The 13,350-nt window shown below is 38.4% G+C and overlaps 1 protein-coding gene across 9 annotated transcripts in view; it reads left to right on the top strand.

Annotated features, from left to right (window-relative positions):
• Positions 1 to 13,350, top strand: part of myo3b (myosin IIIB) — an 81,764-nt gene that overhangs the window by 15,062 nt on the left and 53,352 nt on the right. For all 9 annotated transcript variants that reach the window (XM_077537408.1, XM_077537406.1, XM_077537405.1 and 6 more), the window contains 7 exons: positions 4,971 to 5,036; positions 8,095 to 8,250; positions 11,444 to 11,528; positions 11,619 to 11,735; positions 12,604 to 12,708; positions 12,790 to 12,873; positions 12,982 to 13,184. In XM_077537408.1, coding sequence (XP_077393534.1) covers positions 4,971 to 5,036; positions 8,095 to 8,250; positions 11,444 to 11,528; positions 11,619 to 11,735; positions 12,604 to 12,708; positions 12,790 to 12,873; positions 12,982 to 13,184 — 816 coding nt within the window. The remainder of the gene's footprint in view (positions 1 to 4,970; positions 5,037 to 8,094; positions 8,251 to 11,443; positions 11,529 to 11,618; positions 11,736 to 12,603; positions 12,709 to 12,789; positions 12,874 to 12,981; positions 13,185 to 13,350) is intronic.

Here is a 13,350-nt window from a genome sequence, read left to right as displayed (position 1 = left end):
TAGTTTGCCTGGTCCTGTGACTTATACTCAGGTTTATATATCTTAAAATTAGAGCACGATTTTTGTCCAAATAAATTTCCCCCACAAATGCGCCTTCATGTTCCCCAGTGCAACTGGTTCGACTCGTACTCCAGAGTAATTTATAGTCCCAAAAATGCCATAAAAGCAGCTTTAAAATTATGATGGCGCATATGTACCAGTACAGTACACTTATCTAGCCGTGTTCCAGAAAAGTTTGTATTTTATGTTGTGAACAATATTTGATGTAAAGAAACAAAAACATATTTTCATCGCAATTCAAAATAAAAAGGTCAGTCACAATGTAGTTTTGATTGTTGTTTCGGCTTCTCATAAACAATTATGTTCATGTGGGAGCAAGTTCCTATGTTGAGAAGTGTATTTAAATGCAAGACATACTTTGATTCAGAAACATCACCATTGCTAATGCTAGCAGTGAAGTTTCGTTGACTCGCTCATAGAAAATTAGCATCGAGTTCCAGCACTCATATTCCTTCAAATAACTAATATTCACATGCAAAAACTGTAGTAACACATCAAGACAGGTCATATACAAATAGTCACAGTCGTATATTCTTTCTGATCTGTGAGAAACGAGTTATATTTAATAAAGTTCAATCGCAACCTTCTTCTATTACCAGTATAAATGTATTCGTCCACACTGCCCCCAAGAGGCCAAGGTGTGCACAACAGGAACAGCAGCTATTTCTTTTTCTTTTCTTTTTTTTAAATGGCTATTATTTTAACATCATTATTTTGCTTGGAAATGTTTAAGCTCATTAATAATTCTGGTTATTTTAAGTTGTATTTAAAATAGATTTTTGCTAGTTGAATACAAAGTTGCTGCTGGAAGACATCACATGACCCTGTGATTACAGTATGTAATAACATTGTTATGGTTGCACGATGGGAATTTGTGCCCAGCTGCAAGTGACTTTAACCCCAGCAGGCCATAAACATCCTGTGAGCTCCATGAACTGGGGTCACCTTCGTGCGTGGTCTCTTTACGCCTCTGAAATATGAGCCGCTTGGAGAACATTCTCGCGTCTGCACAGCACGTTAAAACGACAGCTCGCCCCGGCTGCTACATCACCGCACTTGAGCGGACATCTTTCCCTCCATTTCCCGTCTTTCCGCCTCTATTTGATTAATTGAGTGTGCTGCGGCGTAATTGACAGATGCGAGCTCATAATATCCACGAGTGACGGTAATGGAGCATGTCAGAGGGTAAAGTTGTAAAATCATCACCTGCAAAATTAATTACAAATACAAATATGGCCCCTTAATATCGCGAGTCAGTTTTCTCTCCGGTGCGCCGCCTCGCATTGTCCATGCAACATCAAACCAAGGTGTATGTGTGTATAATATTGTGTAAAGGTGAGAAGCAAAGGTGGCCAAGGTTGTGTTTGTTGGACCAGATCCTAGAAGAAATTAATAACTCATATGTATCTATTTAAGCAGATGTCAACATGGGGTTGGCAGGCAACAAATTAAATCTTAAATGGAGATTACGAAACATAAAACCAGACTCGACAGTGTTATGAGTATTTTAGTGTGCAGCAAAGCACTCCACAAAAGGCAATCACATGTAATTTCCTGGGGCCCCCAGATTGCAAGGGGACCCCAGGAAAGCAATTAATATCTTAATTCACATGCTTAAAAACAAATCAAAACATTTAATAAATCCTGATTATTTTAAGAGCTCTAAAGAAGTATTAAAGTGACTTTACATAGCTCAGGAAACATACAATAAGTAATATAAAAATAGCAAATATTTTTTTTAAAATTAAATAAATTCTAAATATATATATATGTACACAAAAATAACTATATAAAATATAAATACATAAAATTCTATTATAAAATAATAAATATTTTATATGTATTTTTATAATAAATCTTATTCCCACATATGTTATTGTGATTTTTATTCTCCACACTTTTTTGACGCCTTACAACTCCCACATAATACTTCCCATTTACATTGTTCAAATTTAAACTAGCTTCAAAAATTCTCGCCTGCCGGGGTATATATCGTCTGATTCCACATTACTTACATGTGCACAATTTAACATTTAATATTGACTTTTCCCCATTCATTTTCAATGGGACAATCCTTGAACTTTTTCTAAGTATCACTTTCCACGCCCACTTCCATATATATAATTTATCATTACCAGGTGTCTGATACTGCTCGGTGGCACAGTTGGTAAAGCGAATTGTCCAGTAACCAGGAGGTTATAATTTCATAATTTATCTCTCAATTTGCTTTCAGCATTCCCACGCAATTAAATCGTTAGTCTAGTATCGTTGCGTTAGTTTAGTATATAAACATTAATAACATTAAATATAAAACTAATCTACAAATAAATAAACCTTTGTCTCAAAATGGTTTGATCCACGCCATCCCTCCCACCTCCTTCACTGACTAAAATGTGAAATCCCCAATACCCCCGCCGACCGAATAGATCCCTATACGATGTGCTCTGGCACCCAAAACTATCACCACCCCAAAATGTCTGACCCGAGAATCACCCCTGGAGGGCAATTGTTAAAATGTGTCTTCATGATAGTATGACATATTGTTTATGGTTTGTGACCTAAATTCCTAACCTGATTCAGCTATTGAAATGTCATAAGAAGATATTATATATATTACTTAATGCTCTATGTTAATATGCATAGTTTGTAAAAAGGCCACCCTAATTTGCCAAAACTGTTCCAAATATGATACAATGCAATCAATACCTTGTACACCAATGCAAAGTACATAGTCAATCAAACAATTAAATACAAACATTAATTATCTTTGCCAAGGCAGATTTGTATTTTATTTTTTGGTAATGAAATGCACACATTAAATAACAGAGCTCGAGATGCACCATCCTGTGGGATGTGGAGGATTATGAAAGCTGCATACTGAGTACCGCACTCAAATATTTCTTTGGTCTCATTTCTGTCTTTCTGCGAGGCTTAGCGCCAGCCGTCAAGCGCCGTTGACACCTCTCTGATTTCGCCTCAATCCACGGCAAGGAGAGACTTGACAGTACGCGCTCTGCCCGGCCCGCCATTTGAATAAGCCATTCATGTTTACAATGTGAGCCTCCACTCTCACCACGCTACTCAAAAGATACAAATAAAAGTGCCGGAATTTTTTTCCCCGGCACAATAAGCACGCTTGAGCGTTATCGGCAGCGTGTTGTGTGTGCGCGTTTCGCTATCGACGTAGTAACGTATAAGTACTGTGTTACGACATCAAGGCGAGAACATGTCTGCAGGCACATTTGAGATGTTCCATTGAAGCAGTCACTTTGCCGCCTTTGATCTGCACTTTGCAAAGGATCGGCTGCCTGAATTCTTTATGGTGCCGAGCTGTTTAAAATGACAGATTTTCTTCCCGAAAATGAGTCACTGTAAATGAGGAATATGTATTCCTTCCTGTGTATTTTTGGGGGGACAATTTCCTCTAGCAGATTTAGTTTTGTTTTTTGTTTTTTTTTAACTGAAATAAAATTGTATGTAATACAGTCATAAAATACATTGGCCAATCTTTTTGTAGCGTGAGCTGGACCTATTCCAGCTGACTTTGGACTTTGAGGACCACACATCAGAACTGCAAGATTTAACCACAAAGCCAATACTGTATGTCGACTATACCATAAATTGATTGTATGAGGTGATTTGGCTCTGCCGGCGTTTTTTCTAGGGCCAGACCGATTAATTGGCTGTCCAATTTAACTCATTCACTCCCAGACATTTTCACTGAAGCTCCTGGCTGTTTTACTGGATTTTGGCTGATTTTGCAAGGAACACAGAATGATGTGTACTATTGCTATAAAACATCAAACCTACCAAAAGAAAGATTATGTCATGACTAGGGTCATGCAAGGGTTATGTTTATTGTCATGACTAGGGTCATGCAAGGTTTATGCTTACGGTCATGACTAGGGTCATGCAAGGGTTATGCTTACTGTCATGACTAGGGTCATGCAAGGGTTAAGTTTACTGTAATGCAAGGGTTCTGTTTACTGTCATGACTAGGTTCATGCAAGGGTTATTTTTACTGTCATGACTAGGGTCATGTAAGGATTAGGTTTACAGTCATGAATAGGGTCATGCTTCCTGTCATGACTAGCATCATGCAAGGGTTATGCTTATCGTCATGACTAGGGTCATGCAAGGGTTATGCATACCGTCATGACTAGGGTCATGTAAGGGTTATGTTTACCGTCATGACCAGGATCATGCAAGGGTTATGCTTGGGCCATGCAAAAGACTGGCAAAAAGAGCTTGTTGCAACATGGCCCTGTCTGATCTCTTATACTCTGCTGCCACCTGCTGGCCGTTTTTTTTGTAATAACTACCATTGCTTTAAGCGACCTACCATTGCTTTAAGCGACCTCTTCAGGTCAGAAGCTGCGTCAAAGCCTTCTGTATGCTCTAGCATAAAACAAACATAAATAGGTTTTTGGGAGTGAAGGACAAAGTATTAAAAAACATATTTAGACATTTTGGGGTTTGAATGAGTTAATTGGCCAACTTTTTTCAATCTGTTTTTATTTTTTAGTGAACACACTTACTGTACTTTCTAGGTGCGTAACCTAAATGGTGATAAAATCCCCACTGTTCCTGTCACGGGGAGCACGTGAAGAGTGCGGGCCTCATTATAGATGGCCTCCGTGAATGCTGCTGACAGAGGCGAGACTCGCTCCCATAACTTAAAGCTCCCAGTCACAGATGCCGCCTGCCAAGTACACACTGAGTCACTTACGAAGCTGGACAGCCACCAACTTCTCCCCCGCAAAGTCCCTCTGAGCTTGTGCCAGTCATCATTTGTCAGCTGACTGACGATACTTTGCTTCTGTCATGTCACCGGAAGGCAGTTAGTCCAGTCTGACTCACCAAAAAGATGATGATCGATTTAGATTTTTCTTCTCTGATTTTTCTTTCAGAAATCCCTCACCCACGTTCCAAAATCCGGAGCAGTGGTGCAGGAGCTTCTGCCATTTCATCGGCCAGTAAGTGTCATCAAGGCTTTCCGTTACTTTCTGCAGGGATCAGTAGTAGGGGCCTGACTGGTTAATCGGACGATGTTAGCGCTTTTAAAATTGGCAAAAATCAGCCATTTTTTTTTCTTTTCACATGAACACATTACAACATAAAAGCTTCAAATCCCCAGTCTGCCAAAAAAGAAGCCAATTTTTGCCCATTTTTCTCTCTGTTGTATAGTTAAACAAATACTAAAGGGACAAGTAATGTAAGACAGTCAAAAGGCACCAAAAAATCAATTATTTTATTCATTATCTATCCATTATCAAAATAACTATAATAAAAAAAAATTTCATCCTAATTGTGTATATGTGGAAAACGACACACTTTTGCTGTTCTTACATTGACAGAATATCTATGAAGAACATTAATTAGAATGTTGAGTTTTTAATCCCCCCTGAATTAACAACAATGCGCATTTCAACGCGACAAGATCCTAAATTGATATTTCCCAGGCAGCTTCTATCAACCTTTGGTAGCTTTGTGTTCATTGACTTTTCATTTGTGTAAATCTGCCACAGGGGAACAAAGTCATTCACGTGAGTTATCACCTCCATCAGAGGCCAATAAATAACTTTTCATTCCCTCGCTAACGCCGCGTTAAAGCTTATAACATCAATGCTGCCGTGTACCGGCTGCTCCAAATATATAACTTTAATGTCCGTCTACTACATAAGTGTGCCGGTCAAAACGGGAATGAGGGAATACGAGTCCATTTGAGTGGAGAATTATTTGATGGTTAGTAAGCGAGCAAATTACAAATAAATACTGTCTGCCTTATAACAGGCTGTTTGCTTTTGTTTAATATTGATTAGTCAGGACACAGTCAAGGAGTGTTACACTTTCAATACTTTCCACACTATGCTGTGTCATTGATACAATTTCCAAGGGGATCCAAGCCACTGGATTGTGTGATGTCACCTCAGCATTCATCTCATCAAACCAACAAGCCCAACAGAATTCAATACGAGAAGGCTGGACAATGTTATCAGGCCCCTGCAGACCGTTTGTGAAGCCTATCTTGGATGCATGTGTACAGAAACGTGCGTGTAGGCCGTTTTTTCTTTTTCTTTTTTTTTTTAACAGAATAATAAATCCATCAGCCGTGTCTGCACTTGTGCAGCCAAGGAGCTGACTCGCGTGACAAAGTGGCTCACCGTTCACAATAGCGCCAGCACCGCTCCGCTAATAGCGGCAAACCTCGGCTGCTTAATGTCCTGACACTAATGAATTCACGGAATTAACTTTGAGAGCACAAAAAAAAAAAAAAAGAAGAGGAGAAAAGGAGGAGATTAGGTGTTTTGAATTCGATTGTTGTTTACCTGCTGTCTTGTGTCTGTCTGGTGTTGTAAGAGTCTTTAGCCGCACAGGTGAATGAACAACATAAAGGTAGATTTACTCTCTCAATATTCAAAAGTAAAAAAAACAACAACAACAAACAAATTTGTATATAATAATAAATAAAAATAGTGTCCAGTGCACTTAAAACCTCCCCGTTTTTAGAGACGAGCACTAGCGAATGGACGTGGCAGCCATGTTGGCAAAAGCATGGATATTAGCTTAGCATCGCTCAAAAGGAATGACCTATCTGTACTTTAATGAAACAAACTCGTCATGTACTACGTGTCATGTATGTTTCTTGAACATGCTATTTTTGGTACAATACACAATTGTGCTTTTTTCAAGCCTCTCGCTAATGGCAAGGTGAACAAAACGAAGCTAGCTAGCTAACATGACAGCTAGCTAGACATTATCACTCTCACAATTAAGCACCAGTGAGGTAAGTTTGGATAAACTTCTTAAACATCCAGCCATCCATTTTCTTAACTGCTTATTCCTCACAATGGTCTTTTTAAACAATTTCAATGTTTTTGTTTTTATATTATTTACAATAAATTTGTACCGTAGTTGGAATTTTTAGCCCACGAAAAAAGAAGTTTAACGGGCAATTAATTCTCTAACATTATTTTTAGTCCCTTAAAATCAAGGTTCCACTGTATATGTAGCTACTTTAAAATGACTGTAAAGTAATAGTCATAAAAAAGTATATATGGCGGTTCCTTGATGTAGCTTGGTTTGTTCTGTGACTATATTGGTCATATTGATCATGTCATTTTAGCTGTTTTGTGCTTAGGCAAGAGCCCTGTCTAATGTCAAAATATGAACAAAATGATGGCATTATGGCAAAATAATGCCAATCAATTACTGAGGTTTCTCTATAGTATACTCACTGTATCTATGCCAGCAAAGTATAGTGAAGGCAAAACAATAAAATGCTTCTTGTTTTCTCGCTGTCCAAGTGCCACCATGACAGACAACAAATACAGTAAAAATAAATAAATAAATAAATAAATAAATAAATACAAAGAGTGAGGTTTTAGCCCTAAAAAGTATGTTTAATGGTAAAAACACCTAACTGGACTTAAAAACAAATGTACTGTACTTAAGGAGTACAAAACATACTGTACATGAAGAGTAAAATAAAATAAATATATATATACACCATAAAAGATTTAAAACGGTTTAATTGAGCTATTGCATAGATAAAAGCTTCATTCTTATTGTGTTTCATTTTTTCAATGCTGTCCATTTTTATTGGTATTCTGCACATTTGCCACTGTGCAGTTGTGGTTTAACAAAAACTCTGCTCCTCCTTTACTGTATTTTAATCGTAGTTGTCTGTCACATGAGCCAGAATGTGTCCAGTTTTAACAGTTTTACATGAGCACATATACAAGCCATAAAGCAAAGCTCAGGCAAACACTGCACATCCCAGATAGGAAGTGCCGCGGGGCCCTGGCAGAGCTTGTTTGGACTGCGGGGCCATGGCGACAGCGGCCATGTGGCGCTCTCTGACCAGATTAGCCACTCGCGCTTTTAAGGCGCTCACCCTCTGCTGTTAAAGTCTGTCCAAGCGACGGCACATCTGTTAGTTTGCCACAATGTTCAGGTGATTTCTCATCAGCGCTCGGCTTGCTCTGCACCGTGACTCCAGCGAGGTAACGTCTTCTTTCTTGTGCCCTCGAGGTGTCTGATAAAGGATTTCGAGGCGCGTCCGTCGGTGACTCACCTTCTGGAGCATCCCTTCATCAAGCAGGCCCACGGCAAAGATGTGGCCCTTTGGCAGCAGCTGGCGGCTCTCATCAAAGAGCAGCAAGAACTGGGATGCGCAGCCAAAACCAAGTAAGCGTTTTATTTTCAGCGATATTTGCTCTCATTCAAAACATTGGAACAAACATAACCATGCTGCCCTCTCACGAAACTCACCTGTGATCATATTTTACTCCAGAAGGGGGCAGCCTATCATCTTTTTTTGTGCTTTTGGATGATGAGAAGCCCGGTAAATGACATCACAGTATGTGATTAAAAAGAAGTTAGCTGAGTGTGACTAATTCAGTGCCACTGATTGTTGCTGACTAACCACACTTTAATAAGTAGACTCAAGCAAGTGGACTTGGCAGACATTAGTACAAAGAATGAAGCTATCTGATTGTGTAATGACATTTATATCATCTTTAATAGAGGTACTTATTTTGTTACTAGGTTATGGTGTGTAAAGATTTAAACGAGATCACTGACATGATTATCATGACAAAATGTCTTTTGGCACACTTACAGTATTTAATGAGATACAAAAGTTAAATTAGATTGATTTTATTTTATGAATGTTAGCTACTACACATATATTAGAGGTGCAACTATTAATTACTGACTTATTGGTTATGAAATTAATCTGTGAATACTTTGTTGAGTAATCACTTAGAGACCTTGTACAATTTAATAAAATTGTACAAATCTTTGGAATTTCAGTCACTCAACAGTACATTTTCCCAGATTTCTTTAGTCCTCCTGTGTTGAATCAAAATAAAACATTTAATCTGATTTTAATTTGGTATACAATCAACATTTTGGACTATTTTTAGACATGTTATGAACCAAACCAATAACTGAATAATACTTAATTTACTTTTATTTTTTTGAGAAAAGGATGGAAATAATTAATCAAATGATTTCAATAGATAACTCACAATCGCAAATTTTATTTAAGTTCTAAATTTGCTAAAAATGTACAGTATTTTTTTTCCAAGTTTCATACTCTTGTTACCATAAAAGTGGGAACAAATTAAACTAATAGAAATATGGCTGCATCATTTAGTCATTAATACACTCATTTCATAATAATTCATAAAATTGAGTTAAAATTAAAAAGATGTGTGATATTGACTTGTATTGAGGTAATCTTTCTGCCACTAGGTGGCATAATTGCATATGTAAGACATTTGTGACTGCTCAGTGCATTTTTCTTTTCATATTAAGAGCTATCTAATCTTTAAAACATGAAGTAACTTGTGAAACTCTGCACATTTTTAAAATTGTAAAATACAACTTGACCCCAGTCTCCATAAATATATGCATTATTATTATTATTATTATTATTATTATTAAATTTATTCCTGCAAAATTTTGAGGTGGATATGTCTGCTGCATTGCGACTTTCCAAGTAAGGGGCAGTCATTAATCGCACGTTAAAAAATTAGTGACGTTAAAGGAACTTTAAGTTAACTGAAAATTAATGCAGTAATTTTGACACCCCTGGTATATGTGTACATGTATTTTGATAAAATCTAAAATGCATTATTCATAATATTGGATTTGATTTGCTTCATTGTAAATTAACAATTGTTTATTTTATGTAGTGGCCTTGGCGCCAAATGGACACAACATTATGGATCTCATTAAATTGTGCAGGAGGCACAACAAAATGAGTCTTTACTGCCTTTTAAAAATCTAATGTTCACTTAAGTCTAATGACTTCTTGACCACTGCAAATTAGAACCATAATAATAGCAAACGTGATACTTCTTGGGCTGTGTTAATCACAACTCAGCATATATACGGTGGACGTTTTGATGCACCGAGTCCATTGCATCTCATTGAATTGTGACTCGACAGCCATCTGTCTTCCACTTAAGAAATCCCGATATTTGCGCTGCTTCCCCCTCGCGAAGGCGTTTCGCTGAGCCTGCCCTTGACTGAGTGTTTTGATGTCGTGCCAACTCTGTTTACTCCCGAGAGCATTGCAGCCGCAGCCTGAGCCTGATCTGGAATTCCTGTCCTCAGTGAAAGTGGATAATGGGATTAGCAGCTTGTAGGGCGAGAACTGGGCTCGCCCGGTTGAGTCTCTCGTGCCACCGATCGGGCGCACAATGAGTCCAGATAAGAAGAATAAAGACGTGGAGGGGTTAAAAGTAGCTGCTGTAGGTGCAAAAAATTGAGATCTTCTTCAAAGCAGAGGAACAGCACAAGTCACGTGATGAGCATTCACTTGATCCAACTGCTTTGTATCTACGCGGCTGCATTTGCACGCCTTTAAATGCACAGCGGGAAAGCAACACATGACCTCAAGCTTGAATTCGCGCTGTAGACAAGATCAAGACATTCATTCTAGGTTATAATTACATTTATCATTTTTTTATTTTAATGCATACGATTTTGTGTAATCGTTACGGAAGTTTTGAATCTTGAAAAGTAACCAGGAAACACCCAAGGCCAGTCTAATAAAATCCAATATAAGAGCTTTATCATCATTCCCACAATATGTTATTGTGATTTTTATTCTCCACACCTTTTTGCCACTTAACAACTCCCACATAATACTTCCAATTTACACTGTTCAAATTTCAACTAGCTTAAAAAATTCACACCTCCCGGGGTATATATTGTCTGATTCCACATTACTTACAGTATTTGCACAATTTTAAATGTTTAATATCAACTTTTCCCCATTCATTTTCAATGGGACAGACTGATCTTTTTCTAAGCATCACTTTCCACGCCCACTTCCGTACATATGACTTAAGCGTCATTACCAGGTGACTAATACTGCTCGGTGGCACAGTTGGTAAAGTGTATTGTCCAGTAACCATGAGGTCATAATTTCATAATTTATCTCTCAATTTACTTCATAAGCATTCCACATGCATTCAAATCTTATCATTCAGCTTTCAGCATTCCCATACAATTTCTGCAGAAATTGCACTTAGTCTAGTTCAATTGTTGTTGTTGTCATTCGATGGTTCCGGTGTTCCTAATATTTTGTCCGATGTGCCTACATGGACAGCGGGTACATTTGAATGCCTATTTCACACATCCTGAGCTCCCTTGAGCGTTTCTCAGCTCCACACTGACCTCTACCCGCTGTGAGGAATCCAAATGAAGTGCAGCTGGAGTGTCTGTTCACTTGGCCTCCCCAGGGAGCACCGCAAAGGGCTTCACGCAGAGGACTGACCCATATGTCCCATTCAGCTTGCTCAAAGTGCACTCGTGTCATTTGATGGTCACTTAAGAGTCACGTCCTCGCTTTCATACCTTGCAGGCACGAACGGATCAATACTCGTAAAACCCTCATCATAGAGAGCAGTCCCGATGACGATCTGGTCAAGCTGGAGTTCTTAGACGAGGTGAGATTTAAGGTGTTTATCTCAATGCGCATCGATCGGACGCAGATGGAATGTTCCGTGAGGTAACGTGTTCGAGCCTATTTTCTGCAGGAGAGCATTATTGGCCACCTCCACAAGAGGTACGCCGAGCTGCAAGTGTACACGTACGTGGGCGACATCCTCATCGCGCTCAATCCTTTCCAGAACCTCAGCATCTACACTCCACAGGTTGCTTGCACGTTAGTTATGTTTCACTACTTTTATTAAGCATGTTTTATGTTACAGCGTCAAATAAAAATGCCACAAAAATTATTTATATTCGAATACAGGTTATGTAGATTCTGTTGTTGATTATTTAATTTGCCCATCAGCATAACTAACCGGGATGCAAAAAAAATATATACACTAATAATATTTATCTTATTTTATCTAAAAAAATAAACACATAACTAGAGATGTTCCATACCACTTTTTTTGCAGACCAACTCTTGAGTAGTGACCGATCCCGATACCATGTATCTATACCACGAGTACTTTTGATACATAAATTCCCCCCAAAAAACAATGACAAATCATTGTTGCTTCAGCGAAAATGGCTGGGAGTGAATGAGTTAACATAAATTTAAATGGGATGGGTAATTCTGAACACAGCCACATCCCAGTTATAAGAGGGTGTGCACACTTTTGCAATCTCATTATTTCAGTTTTTTAAACACTACCCCTTTCAAAATTTATTTTATTTTTTTTACTGTGTTCTACATGTCACAATAATGGTAGGAAAAGTTTTTAAATGATTTATCTTGGTCACTTTTCTTTTTATATACTGTAATCGCAAAAATCTGGCATTTGAGCAGCGGTGTGTAGATTTTTTTTTTTTTTTTTAAATCCACCGTGGGTAATATAGATAAACAGAAGCTATGTCGGTCGGCAGGCTAGTTTGGAATCACTAGCTCTTTATCTATAAATGACTTTGTTTTACATTTATTTTCTATTAATCGATTTCAACACAGCATTTCATGTACCAACATTTAAGTTACGTCTCTCAATAAAGATAAGTTTCTTTGCATCTTGCGTATAATTTACTGTCCCTTTGTAGTTTTCCAAGCTGTACCACGGCGTGAAGCGGGCCGACAACCCTCCGCACATCTTTGCAACGGCCGATGCAGCCTACCAGAGCATGGTGACTTTCTGCAAAGATCAGGTATATAACACGTCATAACGTTGAAACACACACTGGCAGCGATTCTCAAATTCTTTTATTTGTATCTTCCTTTGTTTTTAGTGTATCATTATCAGTGGAGAGAGTGGCGCCGGCAAAACTGAGAGTGCTCATTTAATTGTTCAACATCTCACCTTTTTGGGAAAGGTACGGAATCTTGGTCGCAAATAGCCAATTATTGTAAATGTCTTCACAAGAAAATGCCGTTTGACAATCGCAGAAGGTATTGAAAAAAATACATTTTGGCGTCTTCAGGCAAACAATCGGTCTTTGCGTGAGAAGATCCTGCAGGTCAACCCTCTTGTGGAGGCCTTCGGGAACGCCTGCACGGCAATCAATGACAACTCCAGCCGCTTCGGGAAGTACCTGGAGATGAAGTTCACGCCCACCGGAGCCGTCATCGGTGCCAAAATGTCCGAGTACCTGCTGGAGAAGTCGAGGGTCATCAAACAGGCCACGTCAGTGTCATTCACGATTCGCTATTTTTAATAAAAGTATTGCATGGTGTCAAGGAAATATATTCAAGTGAGTTGAGAAACCTCATTTAGACAAAAGTAGTGCTTTGCCACTATCTTGTGTCATCTTGTTAAAGGGATACTTTACTTATTTAGCCAATTTTGGCAG

This window comes from Festucalex cinctus, chromosome 11 (genome assembly GCF_051991245.1).
Source record: "Festucalex cinctus isolate MCC-2025b chromosome 11, RoL_Fcin_1.0, whole genome shotgun sequence".
NCBI classification, from domain to species: Eukaryota; Metazoa; Chordata; class Actinopteri; order Syngnathiformes; family Syngnathidae; genus Festucalex; species Festucalex cinctus.
Note: the sequence above shows the minus strand (reverse complement) of the source record. Positions and strands in the feature narration are given on the sequence as shown.